Source organism: Perna viridis, chromosome 11 (assembly GCF_037379345.1).
Source record: "Perna viridis isolate PV_CMFRI_1.1 ecotype Kerala chromosome 11, ASM3737934v1, whole genome shotgun sequence".
NCBI lineage: Eukaryota > Metazoa > Mollusca > Bivalvia > Mytilida > Mytilidae > Perna > Perna viridis.
The window spans coordinates 19,454,645-19,478,336 of record NC_142455.1 but is presented as its reverse complement, the minus strand read 5'-3'; the positions used below and the strand labels follow the sequence as shown (position 1 = coordinate 19,478,336).

At 32.2% G+C, this 23,692-nt stretch overlaps 1 protein-coding gene and 1 long non-coding RNA gene across 13 annotated transcripts in view; one reads left to right on the top strand and one right to left on the bottom strand.

Moving 5' to 3' along the window:
• LOC148603241 (5'-AMP-activated protein kinase subunit gamma-1-like) overlaps positions 1-23,692 on the bottom strand; it is a 215,845-nt gene that overhangs the window by 141,503 nt on the left and 50,650 nt on the right. For 5 of the 12 annotated variants that reach the window (XM_088552475.1, XM_088552479.1, XM_088552478.1 and 2 more), the window contains exon 1: positions 5,924-7,064. The exons of 3 other annotated variants lie outside the window; for them this stretch is intronic. In XM_088552475.1, the coding sequence (XP_088408601.1) occupies positions 5,924-6,118 (195 nt within the window). In that variant the 5' untranslated portion in view covers positions 6,119-7,064. Of the gene's footprint in view, positions 1-5,923; positions 7,066-23,692 lie in introns of those variants that run through there. 4 more of the 12 variants (XM_088552480.1, XM_088552485.1, XM_088552486.1 and 1 more) reach the window with 2 other exon arrangements.
• Positions 580-12,519, top strand: LOC148603242 (uncharacterized). The gene is made up of 2 exons (XR_015916545.1): positions 580-699; positions 10,316-12,519. It is a non-coding gene; the product is annotated as an uncharacterized LOC148603242 (long non-coding RNA).

The window sequence follows — 23,692 nt, the reverse complement described above, 5'->3', positions numbered from 1 at the left end:
GTCTTTAAAAATCATTTAATGCTCCTGTGTCTGTCTAGACATTTTCCTCTGCTATGAACAAATGATTCATTAAGTAAAATCATGGTCATGATTATCCACTGCAATAAATTTCATAATTAAAGTTGAAGAATTTTCTCTTTTATCATAAATATTTAAAAGAGCACACCTCATCATATATATTTATATTTTGGTTCGGAAATGAAAATGTGCGAACAGGAATGCAAAATAATAGTAATCACGGCAATAATACTGTCATTCACCAAAACCCATTGCTTAATTAAAAAAAATACCAAACCTTGACCTTTCACAGGACAAGTTCTCAATTAAGGCCTTTACTCTGATTTTTTAAAATTTTTCAGTCATTACATTTCTTATGTATCTAATTACATTGAATATAGGTCTAATATCTCCAAAACACATCAATATACCTAAACAGATCAATAGTCCACCTGACCTGAATGTTACCCAAAAATAGCATCAAAGTCAACATTAAAATCTATTTTTATCACAGAAAACAACCTTTATTGCGGTCTGTATTTCAGAGATAAAAGAATTTTAAACCATACAATGTGAACATTAAAGAATCCCAACGAGTAGAGAGAAGATTCAATATTTCCAGATGAGCAATACTTAGAACAACCAGCCATATAAATCATTACAATGATACATTCAGATGTTTCTAATTAACTAGGCATTCAGGTGAGAAATCTAATTCATCAGGGATACCCATTTCTACATGCATATCCTTTTGGAAGGGTATATTTGTAATTACTAGTAATTTAACAGATTCAGAACTGTGTACACCTGACTATCTAAATTAGTTCATACCATTTTTGATCAAAACAAGTCGAGTACAGGATAACTTATACAAATAAATAATGTGGAAAATTTTCATCAATCATTAGAATCAATTGAATTTTAACTGTAGGAAGTCTTCAATGTATAGTTGATCATAAGTAATGATGTCATAATAGAAAGTAGCATTGTATTGCCATAACTAATGATCAATATCAGGCTAGCAGTAGCTGGACTAAATTAAAAAATATAATTTAAGACAAACAACTTTCCCTCTGCTTTCAAATATATCAGTTTACTTAATACAGACTACAGCCAATATGCCATTTAACAAGAGTAATGGAAAACCATCTAACACCAATATAACAGACCAAAATGTAACAAGTAAGCAATTAGCATTCCAAAATAAATGTTATGAGTTATGGGGCTAGGTGTCTGAGTATCTGAAAATAGAGCTCAAGGCCCAGTTTCATAAAAAAAAATCTCATATTGACATTTTCCTCTAATCCATGAATTTTCTTCAAATCTTCAATTTCAATCAATTTGATTGGTCACAATTTGAGGAAAATCTGAATTTGAGATGTTTAATGAAACTTGCCCCTGACATCCATATCAACTTCAGACCTTTGCAAATCGTAAAGGTGATTCAAACAGCAGAACCTACAGAACTGACCAACATCTTTTCAATCTACATGCACCACACTTTTACACAAATAGAGTTCTTTCTGTATTTCAGAAAAACCATACATTCATCTCCCCTTCAAAGCAATTAAATCAAGAATGATACAGTACCTGAACCAATCTGGGCAACAAAAATTGCGATTAGTCATCGATCATTGATCAGTTTCCGGTCAGTCATCGATCTGTCAAACCGATCCATTATACCGGTGATCGCATCACGTGACCACAGAGTGGTCAATGTATTTTACATTTTTTGTTGTTTTCTTTGTCAATTTTACACTTATTTATATAATGTAATAGATTTAAACATCAATTTATACTTTTATTTTACATTTCTTTTATTTAAAACAGATCTTATGTCATTTTACATAACAACACAGTGATCAGATCGGTCACTGGTCTTCGGTCGTCGATCCGTCAAATCGTTGCGTGGATCGTTTCAAGGTCTGTAACTCTTGAAAAGTGCAAATTTCATATACAATAAAAACATAATTTATTATCTCAAAAGTACAACAGTTGAAAGACAAGATAAGTTGTTGCAGGGATTTGTAACTGTAGAGTGAATTATATAAGTTAGCTTCCATATGACTGTATAAATAATCATAGACAGTTATGGGAGCTTATAACATTTTTGTATGATTTTGTTTATCTATATTATGGGGAAAAAAATTAATCTTTGTATCACACTATATTTCTTAGAAGTTTTTATGGAAATCAATCAGTGGTTACTAGGTAAAAACTATTGTTGTCTTGGTGTTCTGGTCAAATGTACACACTGGCAAGTGGCGTGATTGAACAGTCTAAGTCAAATTGTTTAAAAGTGCACACTCAGCATGCGTCTTTACATTGATAGATCTATAATGGTCTCAACATCATTCAGCAACTACCGGTATTGTTACCATTGGTGGATGAATTTTCCTTTTATGGTCATTTGCACATTGTTTATTCAAATATTTCCATCAAAGGCGGATGGATTATTCTTTATTTGCATATTGCTGCTTCTGTTATTTGGATGAATAATTTTATCCAATCAAGAGTGATTAACACAATGCCAAATCGTACAAGGAGAGTTAATACCTACTGTTTCATACTCATGGAGACTGCTATTCAAACATTAAAGGTCAATAATTTCAATCTTGGTCCAGGCCATTCTTTTTTTCTTAAATAGATTGCATTGCATTTATCCAGTAAGGGGTATAGTTAAATTTATCAAATTGAACCAAAGGACTTTGGTATGATAATGCACTTCTAGTTTCAAATATAGAATAAGAACACCAGACTGAGTAAAAACATCTCAAGGCAAAAACACAACATGATAGTATTGTTTGTTCCCAGTGTCATGGTCTCCTACATATCTAGAATTCCAGATACAAATATTAACAATAACATTGGTATATGTTGACTGTGATACATTTCAACAAAATGCTTCATGGACATTTACTGAATTAGAATCTCTCCTGACATTCAGTCAGTTCATGGTCATGGTATTCCATGGACAAGTTTTCTATGGAACGACAAACTTAGAGGCCACTTTTTGATACATATGTACAGCAAACAGAAATTTGCAATAAATATATAGATTGGTATTCTCATATTCTGACAGAGATTTTTCAGGGAAAATTTCACGGGATGTGTACAGAAAACATATGACACACTTTATCACAAAAAAAGATTTTTATGTAACTTTTTTCTCTCTTAAACCCCTATGTTTTGAACGATGTAATTTATGGTGAACATATTCAAATCTGCTTTTGGCTTATTTACATGCAGTTGGCAAAGTAGACAATATGGGTGTTACATCACCATATAAAATACTACCATGATAAAACACCCGTATTTAAATTAACCATTAAAACCACCAGATACACACTTAAACATTGTGATTACCATGAACACACCATTAAAATACCTGGTTATAAGTATGGTAAAACTTATAAATCAAATTTATTTAAATTTGCAAATAGGACTTATATTACAACCATGTGCTTCAAATTACGCATTGAAATTAAATGTCTCTATAAAAACATTGTGCTACATTTGTGTAGAATACCCTAAAGTATTTACATAGCAACACAAAAAGAATCCTCAAGTCAGCAAAATAACATAAGAATAATAAATGGCACAAAAGACGAGACCTAAGTGGAGAAAAGTCAATAGGTTTTCTTATGTTCAACTGCTGTTACATTGGGTTTTTCTTTAATCCATGACCTGATTCCAAAAAGGCTAACAGGGTCAAAGTGCCAAGTATTTCAGCATTAGGTCAATACTAGGCTAGAACTTCTTATGAAAAGATCAATTTGAAGAAATCATAAATATGGTGAAAATATAAAATGGTGATACCTGTCTAAACCAAACCCTGTATAAACCAGTAACTTGTGGTAATCAAACTTCTTCTAAGTTCCTAAATCATATCCATTTTAATATTTTTAACCTGTGGAAACTAAACATCTTCTGATTTCCTCAATCATGTCCATTTTAATACTTTCCAACCTGTAGAAACCAAACAAAACTCTCATCCAAAAGGGTTTGGATTTGACAGGTTTTGACTGTATTGTTTACATAATGGTTCTCATATCCTGAACCTTATTAAAACAAAATTATAGCTTGAAGAATTATACCTTAAAGTTGAAAACAGTGGAATCTAGTCAATATTGGGTCAATAAATGTTGGCTACACCAATACAACAAGGATTTTCCAGGACATATAAATATTGAAATATTTTACCTCAGTTAACATATCTTCCAATTTCTTTCATCAACAGCATTATTCAAACAAAGTTAAAGGCATTAAGATTGTATAGTGGAATTCTGTCAATTTCTAGTCAAAATATGCCATGACTTTATCGAACAGATAAATACAACTCTTTGAATATTTTCAAAGAATAAAATGAAGAAAACATAAGAAAAAAATCCTTCTTTTATTCGTGACCTTCAGTAAACAAGAACAATGTGAAAAGTTAGATTCGCAGAATATTGAAACCTATCGGTTTTCTGCCTGTATTATAACACCACTGAATACTGAACTTGTAGCCATGGCTATCATAACACCACTGAATACTGAACTTGTAGCCATGGCTATCATAACACCACTGAATACTGAACTTGTAGCCATGGCTATCATAACACCACTGAATACTGAACTTGTAGCCATGGCTATTATAACACCACTGAATACTGAACTTGTAGGTAGCCATGGCAATGTGGCTTTTTTTTTTTCATTTTATTTAATGGACTTGGAACCTCCAAATCAGAGAACAAGGCGATTCTAGTACAAATCGATGACGGAAATGCTGAAAATCCATTTTTTTTTTTTAAACCATAAATAAAATTAGGGTCAGCAGGGAAAAAAAACGGTTGGTCGTGTTGCCAGAAACACCATATTTTTTTTGGCCTAAATTTATAAAATAATAATTCTTCATCATCAATACACAGGCAAAATTTCACATGATTACCAGAACAATTTCATGTGAACTTCACTCAATTTGAGCAAATACAATGAGTTCACATGATATTTGCATGAGTCAAAACTTTACACCAATTTCATGTGAACTTTTACCATGAAATTCATGTTATGTTAACTTATCATAAGTATATCCCAAACTTTATGTTAAATTCATGTGATTTTGACATGAAGCTCAATTCACATCAATTTCAGGTTCTCTTGATTACTCTTGCATATGTACAAGCAGAATAAGGGAATAATAAAAACAAGTTGTACTGATCCTTAAACAATCTTCAGGCAATACCTGGTGAAATCATATCACAAATAGGAGTTTCCTTATTAACAGACCTAATATGGCACTTAAGGAGGTAGACACAGGGTAAGGGATACATCTCATCAATCATTTGAACGTTTGTATTCAGCATTTTACATCAATCTCATGTAAGCATCAAAGTAACTTGGACCGATTTAATTCTGTTTCAAATGAAAGCTTGATAGGCTTAGGTGAAATTGAATGTGATACAAACATATCACTGATTTCAAGGGTTATGTCCCTTAACATAGGTCTACCTCCTTAATATTTCAAGAAACAGAGTAGCATAGAATCTGGCCAGTACCCAATTAAGATGATTTATTTTAGGAAAGCTGGAATTATCAATGAACTGAGGAAAAAAAATATTATTTCAGAATACAATTTCTTAAAATTTGTACATTTCCGATTTCAGGATTTTAGAATTTATACCAGAAGAAATAAGGAATTCTCGTTGATTACTAAAAATGTTTTCAAATAGAATGGTTGTCAGAAAACTTATAAAAGGTAGACATCAGAAGAATAATACTGCTCAAATTTTCAAAAATTTCTATTTTGATGTAACAAGTTTTGTATCAAATATCTAATATAAGCTTAACAAAATCATGATATTATGTTCAATTTATTTCTAATAATAAAATATAAGAGACAAATCACCGCCCTAAACAGAGATAACCTCAAATATGACCTCCTTACCTGTGGATTAATAGGACAAGACCCCCTTCTCTTGTTTTGTTTTTGAATCATTTTCCTCAAAGTTGCATCGTCATCCTTTCCAAAATCCACTGGGACGTCATTATCTGGGATGGTGATTAGAGCCCCAGGGGTAGCAAGAGACCTTCTTCTAGGTCTTGCATTCCCCTGCTCTGGTACATTTAAGAAATTGCTCATTTTCTTACTTTACTGATAACACAACATCTGTAATCCTTTCCTGGTGAAATACGCAATCTCTTTAAGATCCAAATATAAACAAAGAAATTAAACACTGAAATTTTGTCACGCTGCGTAATCCAAAATAAGTTCCATATCCAATACGATAGATAATTGGTGAACACCGTCCCTTCAATACCTAAGACATAATTAAGCAGGCATGATAAACTAACGAGGCTATGTACAAGTAAAGTAATAACAGGATAATCCTCAATCCAGTATGACAGGCCTCAAGGAGGATCTATCACTGACTCAACCACTGTACAACCGGCAGTTTTACCTATATATCTCCTTCCACTATTTATGATCTATTTATCTTTCTCTCCACAAAAACCCTAGTCAACAAAATTTTTATTATTGATTATTGAAACCTAGTATATACATTATACATCTTTTTACAATGTCACTTCAAACCTAATATCTAGGCATCAGATTATGTAATATGTATTAATTTCCATATTTCGTGAAAACATAGTAATATTGTTCGTCACAAATGCGCTCCATTACATTTTCATAACTTTCTGCATAATGAAAACCTTTCCTTAGGTTTATTGAAGGGTATAAAAGTCACCTTCTTATACAAACTGAAGAAAACTTCAATAAAAGGACAGACCCAATACACATCTGGCCATAGTTCTGTCAAACACAATATATTTAAAGGTTTAATGTATTTGGTCTGCTTTTATATTTATATTGTTTAAATTCTGAATAGGTAGTCTAGCTAAACAATAACATACATACATATAAGTAATCACTTGCCGAATCGCACCAATGTTTATGTAAAACTTAAGCAACCAGGTCGGACTAGTTTCCAATCATTCATAAAAGAAGCATTAAATTTTTAAACCTTGGATTAGGATTTCACATTTCAGTTATTCAACAGTAATTGTACACTTACAAATGTATGTTGAACTTATTGTGTGAAACTGATACCTTAATTGGCAATGAAACCCAGGAAAACCGTTACTTGGCTCCGTATATTGTAACTTGAATATCCATCATTCAACTTCTAAATCCTTAGATTATTGGAAAATCCTAAATAAGTTGACCTGGAACAACTATCGTTCAATTAATATCTAGTTTATATCCGTTGGCTAACTAACAGCATTGGAATGAAGACCATTAATATTTCTTTTATCTAAGCACAGCTCCAAACTTTCGCCACTAAGAAGCTTTCACACCATGAACAAAAAAGTGGAAAAACTGCTAATCCAGACATATAACAATCCTTAAAAACTCTGAATAATTGTCAGACTTTTGAAAATTCTCACTTTAAAGTTGTTAAAATACATAACCAACAAATACCATTTACACTGAGGATTTAAAATAAATATAACATCAGCGTAAATTACTTTAGCTATGTATATAGATTGATTGTAAACTTCAATTTGCTACTGTTTACAACAGAGTTCATTCAAGCATGTAGATATTGATAACATAATCAATTTCAGCTGTAACCTAGGCTGACCTCAACATTTATATCAAGTTTCCAGGTAATCTAATCAATCATTATACAAAATTATACAGCAGCAGTAGGCTTTCTTCAAAATTTATAGTTTTTTGATAGCACATATGAATCAGTGATGAATTTAATGCCTTCCCTGGAGTTCTATTTGAGAGTTTCGATCCTTTAAAAAGGAGTAAAAAATGATTGTTGCACCTGCAAAATAATTTTATCGCTAGGTGCAAAGCTATCAACAGAACATCTGAGATCTATCCTTCAACCAGAGATGCTTCCTTAATACTAAACAACTTTGATAATGTACAATAGTGCATAAATGTTAAATCCTTTCTTTTTTTTCCTTCTGTTTTTCACTCAAAGCAAAGTTCAATCATCTATGCAGATGTATTAATATTTTTAAACTTTCACATCTCTGCCATACTCAATACAAAACCATACCTCAGTATAATACACTTGAAAGGGCTTCTGTGGATTGTTAGTGAGTAGTGCTCATACCATGAAACTTTTTTATATCCTATATAGTAGAGCCTATAAGCCATACGTATTAGATTAGGCAACAAAGGAGAATACATGAAATTTCCATAGTAGTCTAGTCAATTTAAACAACAGCACTAAGTATGAACTTTAAAAATCAAGACAATTATTTTCTCCCTTTGATTCCCTATATTTCCCAAATGCAACATTTCTTTGTTATCCAATTCAAATATAAAAAAAAATATTTTTTATGATAAAAGTTATAAGTGGACAAGTAGTCCTTTAATGTAAACTTGAAGTGTTTTTCTTCTACATAGCTTCCTGCTGTTGTCAACAAAATATCTAAGTCAATACATGTATATATAAACAACCTGAACATTTACATTTTCCTGTTTATTGATCTTAATTGCCCTTTTAAACCATATTTTCTTGACCTTAACTTTGACCCTGACTTAAATGTTTAAGATGATAAAGTTATTATGGAAAAAAGCTCTTATAATTCTTAACTCAGTTCAGTGTTCTAGGATTCCTATTTCCCGTTACCAAGGGCAAGTGAAATTTGGGTCAGGGAAAGTTAGGTACTTAGTTACACTTTCCCATGGCAAGTTGAAAACTTCATATGCTGTAAGGATTTGTTTTGTTAGGAAAGCAGTCATTGACTGTGGGAAAGTTGATTTTATATGGATTTTTCCCAAGGAAACCTCAATTTCTGAACAAATCCTAGAACACTGTCAGTTTCTGTTTCAGTTATGTGATGGTGTGTATAGCATGAACCATCCAAATTTACAAAATAACATGGAATTATTTTAATTTGAATTCTTTGGAATTTCAGGAAATTGCACTTGAAATAATTTGAAAAACTGACCTCATGCCATCATAAGTTCGGTGCTGAATATTTTCTAGCCTTTTCATACCTAACTAACTTAATAGCACTGAGGCAGCATAGCATGACTAACCCCATTAGTATGGGTTAGTTTTCAAATATTTTTTTTACTATTCCAAAAAAAAAGCTAAATGAAATCAAAATGTGTTTCTCCTGATAGAGATGGACACACCATATTTACATTACCAATGAGTTTCTGATTGTAACCTTCAGAGTATCGAGTATATAACAGTTTGTCAAGGTATTATATGTCCTTGAATAAGGTAAGAATTGAGATTTGCTAACCATCTTTGAATTAGGTGAGAATTGAGATTTGCTAACCATCTTTGAATAAGGTAAGAATTGTGATTTGCTTCCCGTCTTTGAATAAGGTAAGAAATGAGATTTACTAACTGTATTTGAATAAGACTTGAGACTTACTGACAATCCTTGAAAAAGGTAAAAATTGAGACTGAAGAAGGTAAGAATTGAGATTAGCTAACCACCCTTGAATAAGGTAATAATTGAGATTTGCTAACAGTACCATAAATGAAATCAATTATTATTGATCAATTAATTGAAAAATTGATGGAATCCTTGATTTATTGAATGCATGATTGATTGATTGATTGATTTGTTTGATCATTGGTAGCTATTTCATTGATTCATGCTATGAACATAATAGTCCTATCAAACAGGTCCTCCACTATTTATAAATAGATAGTACAGGTACATGTATCTATAGCTCATGGAACAAAGGTTATTCAAGTAGACATATCAACCAACATACAGGTTGTTGTGTCACCATGGAAACCAGATGTTCATTACTCTAATTCCTATATGACAAATGCTAACACATTTAAAACTGAAAAATAGAGATCATGACTAGTTTTTAGCTTGACTTTGGCTCAGTCAAATAAGGATTGATAGCATGCATGTCATAATAAAGAACCTAAGTGAGCTTGGTCATAATATCCCATGCCCCCACATTTGTTCAGTTCCTACTCCCCAAAAATGGTTCCCTTAACCAATTTCTATGAAAAATCAATCTTTTCCAAGTTTTTATAATTATATAATATAAGCTAAGGTATTAATCTCTGACAAAATAAATCAAAGGGGTTTCACACTTTCCATATGGTGCAAAAGCACCATTATACACCCCCCCTCTGCATACAGACCTATCACTAGTAATAAACTAATTACAAACATGAATCTCCCATTAGACATTTCATATCAAGCATTATTGTCTCATTAGCAATGAGTAGATGATAGAGTCAAGTTAATTACAAATGGCATTAGATCAAAAAAAGATGTTCAAATTTAGATACAATCAAAAACACCTTGTAATATATCATTGCAGGTTCTGAATACATGAAATACCAATGATGTAATGTACAGTAATAATGGAACCTGATTCAATAGATATATACAGCATAAATAATATACCATGATACACATATATTGAACAATTTACATCAAGTGACAAGTCTCCAGAAAATAAGGAATCCACAGAGGACCAGTGTAATCATACCCCAGGCTACATGATTAGGTCTCCAGCAAATATAGAGGACCATTGTAATCATACCCCAGGCTACATGTTTAGGTCTCCAGCGATCTATTAAGGACCAGTGTAATCATACCCCAGGCTAAATGGTTAGGTCTCCAGCACTCCATCGAGGACCAGTAGAATCATACCCCAAGCTACATGGTTAGATACCAGAAAATATAGAAGATCAGTTGAATAAGGCCTAGGCTATGTGATAGGTCTCCAGGAAATAAAAGAGTGGAAGATTTTTGCTTTGTTGCGGAGATTTATTGTGACTTTCAGAAAACCTATTGCAGTTTGAGACCCTCTACAATACAAAGTCCTGTTTTCTGACACCTGTATCTCCATTAACTCATTCTGTTAGATACAATGATTCGATTATATACTTCATACATGGTTAGTTTATGAAAAGGAAAGGGTTCTGACATCAACAGCACATGTACAAAAAATTGGGGAGCCATTGATTAGCAACAAAACCACAGTATCTAAAAGTAATTTCTTGGGATTGGAAATACTATTCAAGTCAACTCATGATCCAGGTGAGCAGAGAGAAAAAGAGTCAAACAAAATTCTTGATGCAAAGTCTTCCTCAGTGCCAGAAATACCTTGAATAGACACACTGTTGCTGTATCGTATCCTGCAGCTTAGGTACTAAGAAAAGAACAACATCTCCTATCACAGGGACTTATGTTACTTGTCAGATAATTGCTACTTATAGGCATCATTATCGTAATCTATTGGTATATATTTTGATAAACAGGCATGTAATACTTCTGGATGATGTAATTTATGATAAATAACAACAAAACTCGGTCAGAAAACTATATATCCTATATCATATACCAGTAGTCAGGAGATTTTATAATATGACCAAGACCTACCTGAACACAAGACACTCTATAAATGTTTATAGTCAGGAGACTTCACAATTCACCCAAGGCTTATCAAAACAAAAAATACACTTTGTAAATTTATAGAGTCAGGAGACTTCACAATTCGCCCAAAGCCTATCAAAACGAAAATACACTTTATAAATGTATACAGAAAGAAAACTTCACAATTTGCCCACAGCTTATCAGAACAAAAGACACTTTATAAATGTATAGAGTCAGGAGACTACACAATTTCCCTAAAGCTTATTGGAACAAAAAGACACTGTATGGAGTCAGGAGACCTCATAATTTGCTCAAGGTATACCTGAACACAAGGCACTTTATAAATGTATATAGAGTACAGAGACTTCATAATTTGCCCAAGACTTATTGGAACAAAAGACATTTTATAAATGTATATAGAGTCAGGAGACTTCACAATTTGCCCACAGCTTATCAAAACAAAAGACACTTTATAAATGTATAGTCAGGAGACTTCGCAATTTGCCCACAGCTTATCGAAACAAAAGACAATTTATAAATGTATAGTCAGGAGACTTCGCAATTTGCCCACAGCTTATCGAAACAAAAGACACTTTATAAATGCACATAGAGTCAGGAGACTTCACAATTTGCTCACAGCTTATTGAAACAAAAGACACTTTACAAATGTATATAGAGTCAGGAAACTTCACAATTTGCATGAAGTCAGGAAACTTCATAATTTGCCCAAGGCTTATAGGAAGAAAAGACACTTTATAAATTTATAGAGTGAGGAGACTTCATAACTTGGCCAAGGCTTACCATATCCTTACATTCCAAATTGTATATCTATCAGTATGTGGTACCTCCACTATTACCCAAAAATACCAAATAGCTTCCAAGGTCATTCAGATTGGAAAACAAAGTATGATGTGCCCAATGGCATCAAATGATAAAGAATGTGTGAAAATCTCATCAAGTTCCACTCAGAGATTTCAGAGGAGTCTTCGACGGAGACGGGGGACAGAGGGATGAATGGACAAACAGACCTTTTACCTTGAAAATCTATAGGGTTTTTAATTTAAGTTGAAGGATGTTGCTTCTGAAGGTTCAAATGGTTGAACAAATGACCAAATGATCTACAATAAATTCAGACAGCCTCTACTGGTTTATGGTTAGTTTACAGGGGCAGATCCAGACATTATGAAAAGGAGGGGTGCAATCCAGGACATAATTTACCATTTTTTTGTCAAATGACAAATTTTCCAATAAAAAGAAGGGGTGCCTACCCCCTGCACTCCTGGATCTGCCACTGATTAAGCACACAAAATGAATAAGTGCAGTTCTGCTGTCACTTTGTGAGTCCCACTCCTATGCCAGACTTTTTGTTATGAGCAGTCTTAACTTGTTTATATCCTGCTGTGTTTACATTTTGTAATTTTCAGATCTATATCTTTATATATGAATTTTTAACCTGGTTAAATGTACCTTGAGTATTTTAATTGTTTCTTTATAAGAAATTTTGATATTTGTCCAATTCTAACAATAGGCAGACTCTAAAATGAACTCTTAAGATATTATTGTTCAATTCTTATTATTGTGGTGCATTAAACAGTTATAGATTTAATATTTTAAAAATAGAACTTGATGAATTGTAAAATTGTGATATTGTATTTTACTTGTAAGGCTTCCAAGTTTAACACAATTGTGTAGAAAATTGCAGTGTTAAATGACCAAACAACATATTATGTAATAAAAATGCAGTGTCATCTTTAAATCTGTGCACTTTTGAAGTGCAGCCTGTGATCAAAAGCAGAATTTTTAGTTTCAAACTGTTTTATCAATACTTCTTGTCTTGGCATAAAATACAGGGGTTAAGTGATCGATGTATTACAGTTTATGAGCATAATATTTCATATGTTTCGTGACAAAAACATTTTGACAAATCCAAAGGACATTGTTTTAATTGTAGCAGTCTTATTTCCTAAGCTAAATGGAAACAAGATGCTGCATGTTTCGCCATGCTAAAACCCCTACTCAACACTATCTGTCAAAACCTGTACAAGTCATCATGCAAAAGCAATAAGGCAATATACCAAATATCTCAGCATTCTATCCAATAGAAGCTGTGTGGGTAGACGGAAGGACAGACAGACAAACAGACTAGGTGATTCCTATATACCTTCCTAATTTGTTTGCAGGGGGTATAACTATTCATAATTTTCTGCAGTGCTAAACACAATACCGGTAGTCTGATATTATTTTAACCCAAAAAATTTCAGTTTCAGATTTCACAAAAAGCTTCTCATTAACGAGAATTAGACAGGCGAACTTTTTCAAGAGATTATGTTAACAGACAGCCAAACACAAAACTTTCTTTGAACAACAGTGAATCCCTTTTTGACTAAACTTTCCTTCAGTTTAGGCAAGTCTTTGGATTATACAAGTTAAAAAGGAATTAGAACTGACATAATGGTGCTTTATTAAAAAAAATTCTGTTTTAGACAGGTTCCAGACCCCAGAGCCACAAAACTTCAAAAATATTTAAGAATATTCTTACCTTCCATGGAAATTTCAAAGTCTTTGAAATTGATGATGTCACAGTCAGTTAACAATTTTCTCAGACTTAAGTATTGTTTCTAGTTTTGAGGTGCTGGGCCCCTGTTTATTCAGGGTTTGGTTAAGATAGATTTTACTGTATTTCTTTATTCAGTCTTCTAGTTTTACTTAATGGTCATCAATTGATATTTACAAACAACAACGAAAGTTTCACTTTCGACAAGCATGTAAACAATTGATTATTTGGTGTCATAGAACTTCCTCATGCATTCATTATTACAATGAAATTAAATTTGGATCTTAACTTGCTGTTTATAATGTTTTCATTATTTCAATGAAATTAGGTTTGCAGTAATTGGAATGGTTACTCTGGAAATGCAATAACATAGTAACTGTATCTTGAATCAATAACATGGAACATCAATTGCATAAAGTTCACTAATATTTCCTAAGATGCATGCAATATACCTAGTACCTTTATATCTGTATCATGTGACCAAAATGTTGCATAAAACTATCACCAACAGAAAAAATGTCTTCATTACCCGTCTTTGTAAAGAAGACAAAATTAATAAAATCTGGGACATATAACAAGAATAGGTATGGTGTAGATGTCAAAGAGACAACAACCCCACTGTGATTAAAATGTCATCCCAAGGCCACCCATTGGTCAACAATGAACAACAAGGAAATCTTCATACCACAGGACAGGCTTCAGCTGGCCCAAAAACATCATTATACAACATACAACAAGAGTTGTATAAATTAACGGCGAAAAAAAAAAAACAATACAAGGCCAGAAATTCCTGACTTGAGACAGGTGCACAAAATCTGACCACAGTGGAAAAATATTACACAATAAAAACACACCTAAAATCAGCTAAAATGCATGTCAAACAACACACAGATTGTTCACTGAAAGAGGTTGTCTCTGAATTTCATACTGTTGTATAGATGAGGTAGACAATGAAATTGCCATTTCTTCTTCAACTGTGATAATAACAGTCTTGTTTTAACTCAGTTCTTGAAGGAAATTTTGGCTGATAATCACTAATTTAACACATTATCAAACAGAAAAATTATCTTTTATTCTAAAACCAACAGATATGCAGCATGTTAAAAACATCAGGTTCTTTATTAAACGGTCATTTGAATTGAGGTCAGGTAACTTTTGATTCAGCTACATGTTGTTTGTTTTATGTTGTATTTTCATTGTGTATTAGGCTTAAGACAAGTAAAGTATTTATATTTCATCTCTACAATAAAGAAATAGGGACAAATGTAAATAGTAAGGGAAAATTGTGGTCTTTGACACATTTATCTTCCCATGAAATTCATTTGCAGTGCATTTAAAAAACTTAATAATCAGGTGTTAATAAATATTACCAAAAAAATTACATATGAATTAGAACTTGAGTGAAATGTACATAAATTAGTCTACTACTGTAGTAAAAATATTGTAAACAAAAGCTGAAAGTCTTCTAAAAATCTTCTCAGTTTCAAAAGTGCCTAAACTTTAAATTGTTAAATGAGAATATACTGTCTCTCTTAAGAATGCACATATTGGGGTAAACCAAAATATGCCCGTCAAAAAAAACGGGCTTCATTTAAGACAGACACAACTTTGAATGATCCAGAAGGATATCACTGGAGTTTGTTGTTGACGATAACAGTCAAATCGGTCTTCCGTTACCATTTTGCCTCTACATTAGCCAAGTTATTGAGAATCCAAGTTCCAGAAACCTCTTTTCTGCCATCTTACATAATTTTTTTGTGATCCATACTTTTTGTTTTCACCATTTTTGGACTTCTCTACCATTTAGCTATAAGAATCTTTTAAGATGAGAACACCAATAATTCACTGTTGTGCAATTTACATAGAAACAGCATGAAAAGAAGCAGTCAGAAAATGAAAGATTATTGGCAAGATCAAACAGATGTAGAAAGAGAATAAACAAATAACAATTTATAATGCACTTGATGAAACATTATTGTTTACATTTTAAGGAATTATCTCATTAATTTTAATGACTGTCTTACACTGATTAAACAGTAGAAGTTTCAGTGTAAATAAACATGTCGGAGTTACTGTGTAGTATAGTAGTGAAAAAGGAGGGTTGAAATTATGTCACTGTTATGTTAGGTTTACTGAAAGATTCTAGAAACAGAAAGGTATTCTAGAATTGGGGACCCCAAAACACAAAGGTCAACACAAAGCATCTCCTTACAACGGAACAAACTGACTCTTGACTTTTAACTTCTGACGTTTAAAATCCAAAGGTTTTACATACAGACGTACAGATAGTAGCCCTACTCTATTCCTTATGACTTATTTGTCAATAAAACCAAACTTCTGACACTTGATATGATAAACGCATGAACAATTTCTAACCAATAATCTTCAGAATGATTGTCACATCATGAAATTTGTTTTCCAAAATTTTCACCAAAAATTAATCTATAATATAACTTGAGAGAGTAATCAAAGGAACCAAGGTTTTAGCAGAAATCAAAAGAATGTAATTCAGGGACAAAGACCAGACATTGAAAACAGACATACACAACAAAGAACATAAAGTAACTAAAATAATGTATACAAAGTAATAAAAGTAAATGAGCAACTCAAGACTCCACTAAAAATTTGGAGCATGGACCAGGTGCAATGGTAGGGTAAGTGTCCCCAAGAAATACCTCCCGATTTGCTCATAAAAATTCTGGGGTAGACGAAAAGGAAAGGAAAACTATGACACGTTGAACAAATCAGTTTTCATGGTGCAAATCGATACATCATAAGGATCCATGAAAAAAGGAGAAAAGATCTGGTAGGTGAAAAAGAGGTTTATGAAAATCTGAAAAAAACATACTTTACACAAAAATGCTGAGTCTTTGAAAAAATATCATTTCCCAAAGGCTCAAGTCTTACATTAAAAGAAGAAACTAAGGAAATGTCAATGATCCAGCCTCCTGTCTGGAGAGTCCATAAAAACTTTATTTAAGACAATAAAAACAATTTATTGTAAAACAATTCCCTTATTTCTTAAGGTTTAGTTGTCCATATCTTATCAAAATGCTGTAATAGCAGAAAATTTCAAGAAATATCCAAGAATATCTGAGTTTATACTTATACTGTATAGAGGTACAATTCCCAAAGGACAAGTGATGGAACAATTCATTTCCTAGGATCAAATCAGTCATCGATTTTGGAATTAAAACAAGAAGAAAGGGTGTTGACATAATTGTTTGTCATCTAAGCCTATAATTGAACATTTTGTCTCTGGGGTCATCTTAAACTGATAACATCAAATGGCTTTACATAATTCATGGTCCATGGTCCATTACATTCTTTCAATAAAATCCAAACCCATCTGCTGAAATCTTTGCTTTCATTATGCCTATCTCATTCAAAACCCACAAGTTGAATTATTTCCCTTAGCAGGCATTGGATAATACTTATCCACCTTTGTGCACGTCTACATACCTTCTAAATTTCTTCAAAATCCATTGAGTGGTTATAAGAAAGGAGAAAGAAATTATTCTTAGCCATTTCTATTTACCATTCCCTCGGGGGAAAAAAAAGAATGCTGAATACTGGATAAGTTCCAATATCATGATGAAATTTCTAAAATTTCAGAAGCAAACTGTAACAACCATTTTAATTGGGACAAAATTTATTTCCTGCGCAAAGTTAAGTCTAAAATGAACTCCAGTGCTGAAATATAACTGGACAAATGGCTGGATTTAGAACAAAGGTGTCAGATTACTTTAAAGCCAATCAATGATGATTGCTACATCAGCAATTATATTCTTACCACTGCCATGAAGGGTTATGATTACATGGTTTGTTATTGTGTTGTATTTCTGTACATCAATAATAACCATTAAAACATTCCTGTCAGGAAAGATAGAAATAAAATATGTTTCCATTATGGAAATAATTGGGGAAGGAGTAAGATGTCATAATATCTGTTTTTGAACAGTGTTTCAAATAACTTTGATAAAATGTTTATAGTAAAGGTTGATGAGTAAAAAATTCCAGAAGGGGAGGCTCAATTGTTCATGGTAGAGGTTGATGATCTGAAGGGAGGAAATTTGTTCATGGTAGAGATTGATGAGTAAAAAGTTGCTGAAGGGGAGAGACAATTGCTTATAGCAAAAGATTAATGAGTAAAAAGTTGCAAAAGGGGAGAGACAATTGTTCATGGTAAAGATTGATGAGTAAAAAGTTGGAGAAGGGGAGACACAGTTATTTTTTATCAAATGTTGCAGAAGGGTAAAGGCAATTGTTCAGATAACCAAAAGGGGATGGTCAACTGTTCACGGTGGAGATTTATGAAAAAAAGTTCCAGAGAGACAACTAACTGCTCAAGGCTGAAGTAGATGTTGACGAGTAAAAGTTGTATAAGGGGAGTCACAATTGTTCATATATAATGTATATATTGTGTGACTCTCTAAATTAACAGGGTTATGTTGCTACAAGATTGAAGTCATCACTACAGAAGTTTTATGGTCGTCATCATGAACTCGTGGATCGTTATGGTGTATCCATCAGCACCATGAAAACTGATTTATTCAATGGGTCATAGTTTTCCTTTCCTCATTTGTCTACCCCAGACTTGACTTTTTATGAGCAAGTTGGCGGGTGTTTCTAGAAAAGCAGAGGACGCTTACCCTACCGATGCACCTGGTCCATGCTCCCATTTTTTAGTAGAGTTCGAGTTGCTCATTTACTTCTGTTACTTTGTATGTATGCTTTTAGTTACTTTATGTTCTTTGTTGTGTATGTCTGTTTTCCATGTCTGGTCTTTGTCCCTGGATTACATTCTTTTGATTACCGCTATAACCTTGGTTCCCTTGATTACTCTTACAATGTACAACAGCAAATATTCCAGGAAGTTGCTTATACCAAACCTAAACTGTTAATTCTTTCCTTCAAAATTTACTATCCTTATCCTTCAAATTATGGCATCATAAATAGTTTAATCTGAGATGATGTAGTTGTATATTATCTGATACAGAACTACCAGGTACACTACTGGCTCAGGTACAGCTGTTTTTCAGAGATAATTATTGTTAACTTTTTTTAACCTTGAAAAAGATTCAGAGGTTAAAAGCTATGATAACCCTACTATTTTGTTCATTACATGAGCTCTGCTCATGTGATCCTGAAACAATTAAATGAAAATTTGTGAGTGGTGTTTTTAATTCATTTTCACCCAAAAGGCTTAAAATATTAGGTCCAGTAAATCAATGGTTACTAAATCAGTCTGTTCAATTTTTAATACAAATAAATTAAGGATCTGGACTGGGGAAAATGTGTAAATGTGTAATGCAGACAGACATTCTACATTTCACCATAAACTTTGAAGAAAAACCCTGTATTCTGAACCAAAAAAAGACATACATCTACCTGTAAATCAGATAAAGTAAATCATAAATCTTCAACATGCATTTCCGTTCTAAAACATGGGTACTACTACTACCATACAACAACACATGCCATTAAGAAGAATGCAGGAGATAAGGACGTGTTTTCCTTCCCCTGATTCTGCTGCTTCAAGTTCCTGGTACTAATCTGTAACAAGTCCTAGCAGTAAGTATCAATTATGGAAGATGTATTTATCATTCAACTAAAAGGTGCAATACAATCACTGCTGGATGATACCAATCTGCAATAATACCCCCTTTATAAACATTGTAAACGGAAGCAAAGAAATTGTTTATTTGTTATAACTTGGGTCTTAAAAAGCTATGAAATAAATAACTGATAAAGTTTTTTTTTGTTTTGTTTTGTTTTTGTTTACAAATTTTTGGAGTTATCTACCGGAACTGCAAATTCAATAGGCTTGAATTCATGCATTCATAGTAGGAAATTTGTTTTCACCTACAGAACTTGTACACTGGTCTGCTAACAGTTAATTAGTAAATCACTATCCAAAATAGGGACGTTTTATGTAATATGAATAATTACTTTCCGAAAGACTGAAACAGGCCAAAGACTTTATTTGGTAGTAAATCTAGGCAAGGATTCTAATTTACTTTCAAGAGTGAAAGGTCCTGGACTTTTTTGCATCCTAAATGAAAGGTCCCTCACATGTAAGTGAAAGGCCCTAAGTGTAAATGTGTTTACAATATATAGGTCCAGGGCCTAGGTAAATGAAGTTTTAATGGTACTGCATCAGAAATTGAGGGTCCCAGACCAGCAGTAATTTGAACCTCCGCATAGCTATGAAAACTGTTCCAGAACCAATAGTTCAGAACATTGCCTACTATTTTTAGTCCAAAATGCTTCAAACTAAATAAAGCACAGCCACAAAAGATCTTTTCAATTCTAAAATTAAAGGTATATGAATTAGCAGACCCATTCCTTTGTACAGAACTCAAAAAGAAAACCAATCTATGTTTGAACAGACTTCCTATATACTCATCTTACATAATATATTCCAAAAATGGAAATCATTGTGCCATTATTACAAAATGTCCCGGTGAGAGATTTTTTGATTTTTCAGTGCAATAAAATCAATTTTTAAAGCTTAAATTTTATGTCACTGTATTAAATAAAATTCTGAAGGACTTTTTGAAGGTCACAGAGGTTTTGTAACTGGCAATAGCACTTATCACCATGAAATTGTTGTATTCATAGCCAGTTTTATAATACCATTGAAACCATAAATTTTCTAAGTTCAAATGAAACTCTTCAAAATTGAGGAAAATCGTTTAAATAAATACAAAATGGCTGAAAAAATGAGTGATAAAAAGAGGTCTACTTTACCTAAAAGAATTATTTCTTATTGCTTTGACAACTACAAGGATGGATAAGAAATTTATATCTCCTTTTAAATACACAGAAAAGTAGATAACATTAGAGGACAAGAAGGTTAAAACACATGACGTAGGCCTCACAAAGTTATTTAATTGGTTCTAATTTCTTCTGAGGCTGCATCATTACACATATATTTGCCTTATCAATGAATAAAATTGGAAAAAAACACCTCCTTCATCATTTTTTTTTTCATTTTAAAAGCACCCTTATAAATTTTTTACCCAAAACAAATGGTAAAAAGACATGCCTCCTTTATTCACTTTTTTTTTAGTTTTCCTGAGAACCTAACAATAAACTTTGAAGAGCCTTACAGAGTTAACTTTTTAAAGCTGTTTTTTTTTCATACTAGCTCTATATCTACACAGTCATTTTGTTAAGGATAAATCGGAAACAAGTTGAAAGTTAAAATGCACTTTCAATTATTGATATTAATGGAACAGAATAACAAGCCAATCAGACTCATATATCTTTGACAATTAGTATAATACTATCAATGCATAGAACAATCAGAGTAAGCTCCCCTTTGTAAGCTCAGAAATTGAACTGTAGCAGCAAGAGCTTTTACAATACAGGCTATAGTCTGTTTTTGTGATAATACATATTGAACTTCTAAAAATATCCTTCATCATATTAATGTGTTGATTTCTGGCATTTTATTTCAACTTGGGGTAGTAAGAGAATGTACATCAAAGGAAAAATGAAGTGTACTTTGGATCACTAATAAGCTACTTTTGAAAAAGTTTCTATAGAAAAGATTCCTAGACTAAAGCTGCCAGCTTAGCCAAAATGTGCACTGAAAAATCTATTTCGAACTTTATTTCCAAATTTGGTAGATCTCATTTCATGTTCACAAAAAAATGTTAACATGTATTGTCTGATAGCAAAAGTTAGCAAAATATCTGAAACCAGTCTGTAAAAATTGCAGGTAGAGATTTTGTAATACTGTAAATTCTCAACACCATAGATCATATACGTTTTGTAATAATGACAATTAAATTTTAAAAGTATACCATCTCTGATTTATTTTACTTACAATGCAGTGTGTTTTCAGTTTTTCTGAGATAGTTGGCATATCAACTCATAAATGGCATGCTAGACTTAAAACATTTAGAGTTATCCCCCTTACCATACAACTCAACAACGGCACTTACCTGAAATGAGAAAAATATGAGACATAAGAATAAGCTGATATTAAGCGTAAGTGTTTGTAAGAGTCAGACAAAATGGGAAAAATTAGAAACATGCATGTCAAAATCTCACCGATCTGACAATAAAATATCACTCAAGGATGCTCTCTCTATTTGAAAAGACCATTATTTGATCTCTGCATTACTGGCTTTGCTCAGAAATTTTTCAATAGAATGTTACAAAAATGAGGTTTTTGACAGAGTTATCTGCCACTGAAATGTTCATTTTCAGTGCATTTCGATAAATGAAAACTCAATTCACCAACATGAGATTGAAATTCTGATTGATTCTGGTCATGCAAATAGTCAAATTACACTTTCAAAATGGTGGGTTTTTTCATACCATGTTTCACATACGACCTGATTCTTACAGAAACTGACACATAAAAAACAAAATTAAAGTACAAATTATAAAATTTCCTTTTTTTTTAGCTAGATAAGAGACACTTTGAAATCAGCTATATATAAGCTAAGCTGAGATGCAAAGGCATAGAAATTAAAGCTAACTACTGTAAGTTATTCATTTCATTTGCTGTGCTATTAATTTCACTACTTTTGTGTGAACAATTGAAAGGTTGTGAAAACAAAATTGCTAAAAAAAAATTGTTTTTATGAATAAATGATTACTTGTAAGCCTTAAAAAATATGTCACAGACAACTCTAAACAAAACAATGGCAACATCAAAATTAAAGGACAGGTAATCATCCCTCACAGGAAAAAATTCTCATCAGCCCACTAGTCAAAGATTGTAAGGCCATCATTCTTTTTTATTATTATTTTTGAGTTGTTCATGTTTTAGTGTAAAATGATTTTAGATTTTTAATCTGAAGACAATGAAAGCACAAATGTGCATGATCAGGCTTCATGATATCCCTGCATTTGGTTTCAATTTCAATATAAACCTAAATAATCATATTTCTATGACCTTATCAACCCAAGACCGAATTTTAATTAACATTTTTTAAAAGAATATTTTTCTTTTTTAATAACAAGCTAAATGACTAATGTCTCTCTGATCATATTAATGACACACATGGGCTTTAATAGGAAAAGATAATCACAAAATAACAATAAATCTTAATATGACATCATTTAACACTAGTCGATATTAATGTGATTATGGACATGACATGGTGGTTCAATACAAGGTTACGATTATTTTACTTAGGACAGATACAGTAGTGAGATAATGGCCATATCTTGACAGTATCTTTTAGACTGAATGTCATCCACTGTGATAGTTATATTGAAACAATGTACAGTTAGATGTGATGGACCGATAGTGAAATCAATTAAAAGTTAGATTGATAGCTTGATAGATAAGTAAACTGACTAACTGAAATTGATTGACTAAATTGATTGATTGATTGATTGATTGATATCAGTTCTACATCATCAACTGTGAAACATTCTTTCATGACTGTCTCAGTTATGACTAAATCTTGTTCAAAATTCATTAATATATATTAATTTCTCAAGAATCTTAGAGGATGAAAACCAAAGAGAAATCTATGAAAATGACATATTTCAATAGTCTAAAGATTTTCAAGTCTTGGTTGTCTAGTTTCTAAATAAATAACATTAAGAGCTTTCCGTAACTTTTCAATGGTTGATTCAGACAACAAACTCCTTCCAACTGATGCAAACAACCCCATCTAATATAAAATGTCAAGATATTAAGAATATAACACCATGGAGAATGTAAGACAGAGGAATCTATAACACCCAAGAGTAAAATATTAAAAACCTAACACCATTTAGAATGAAAGA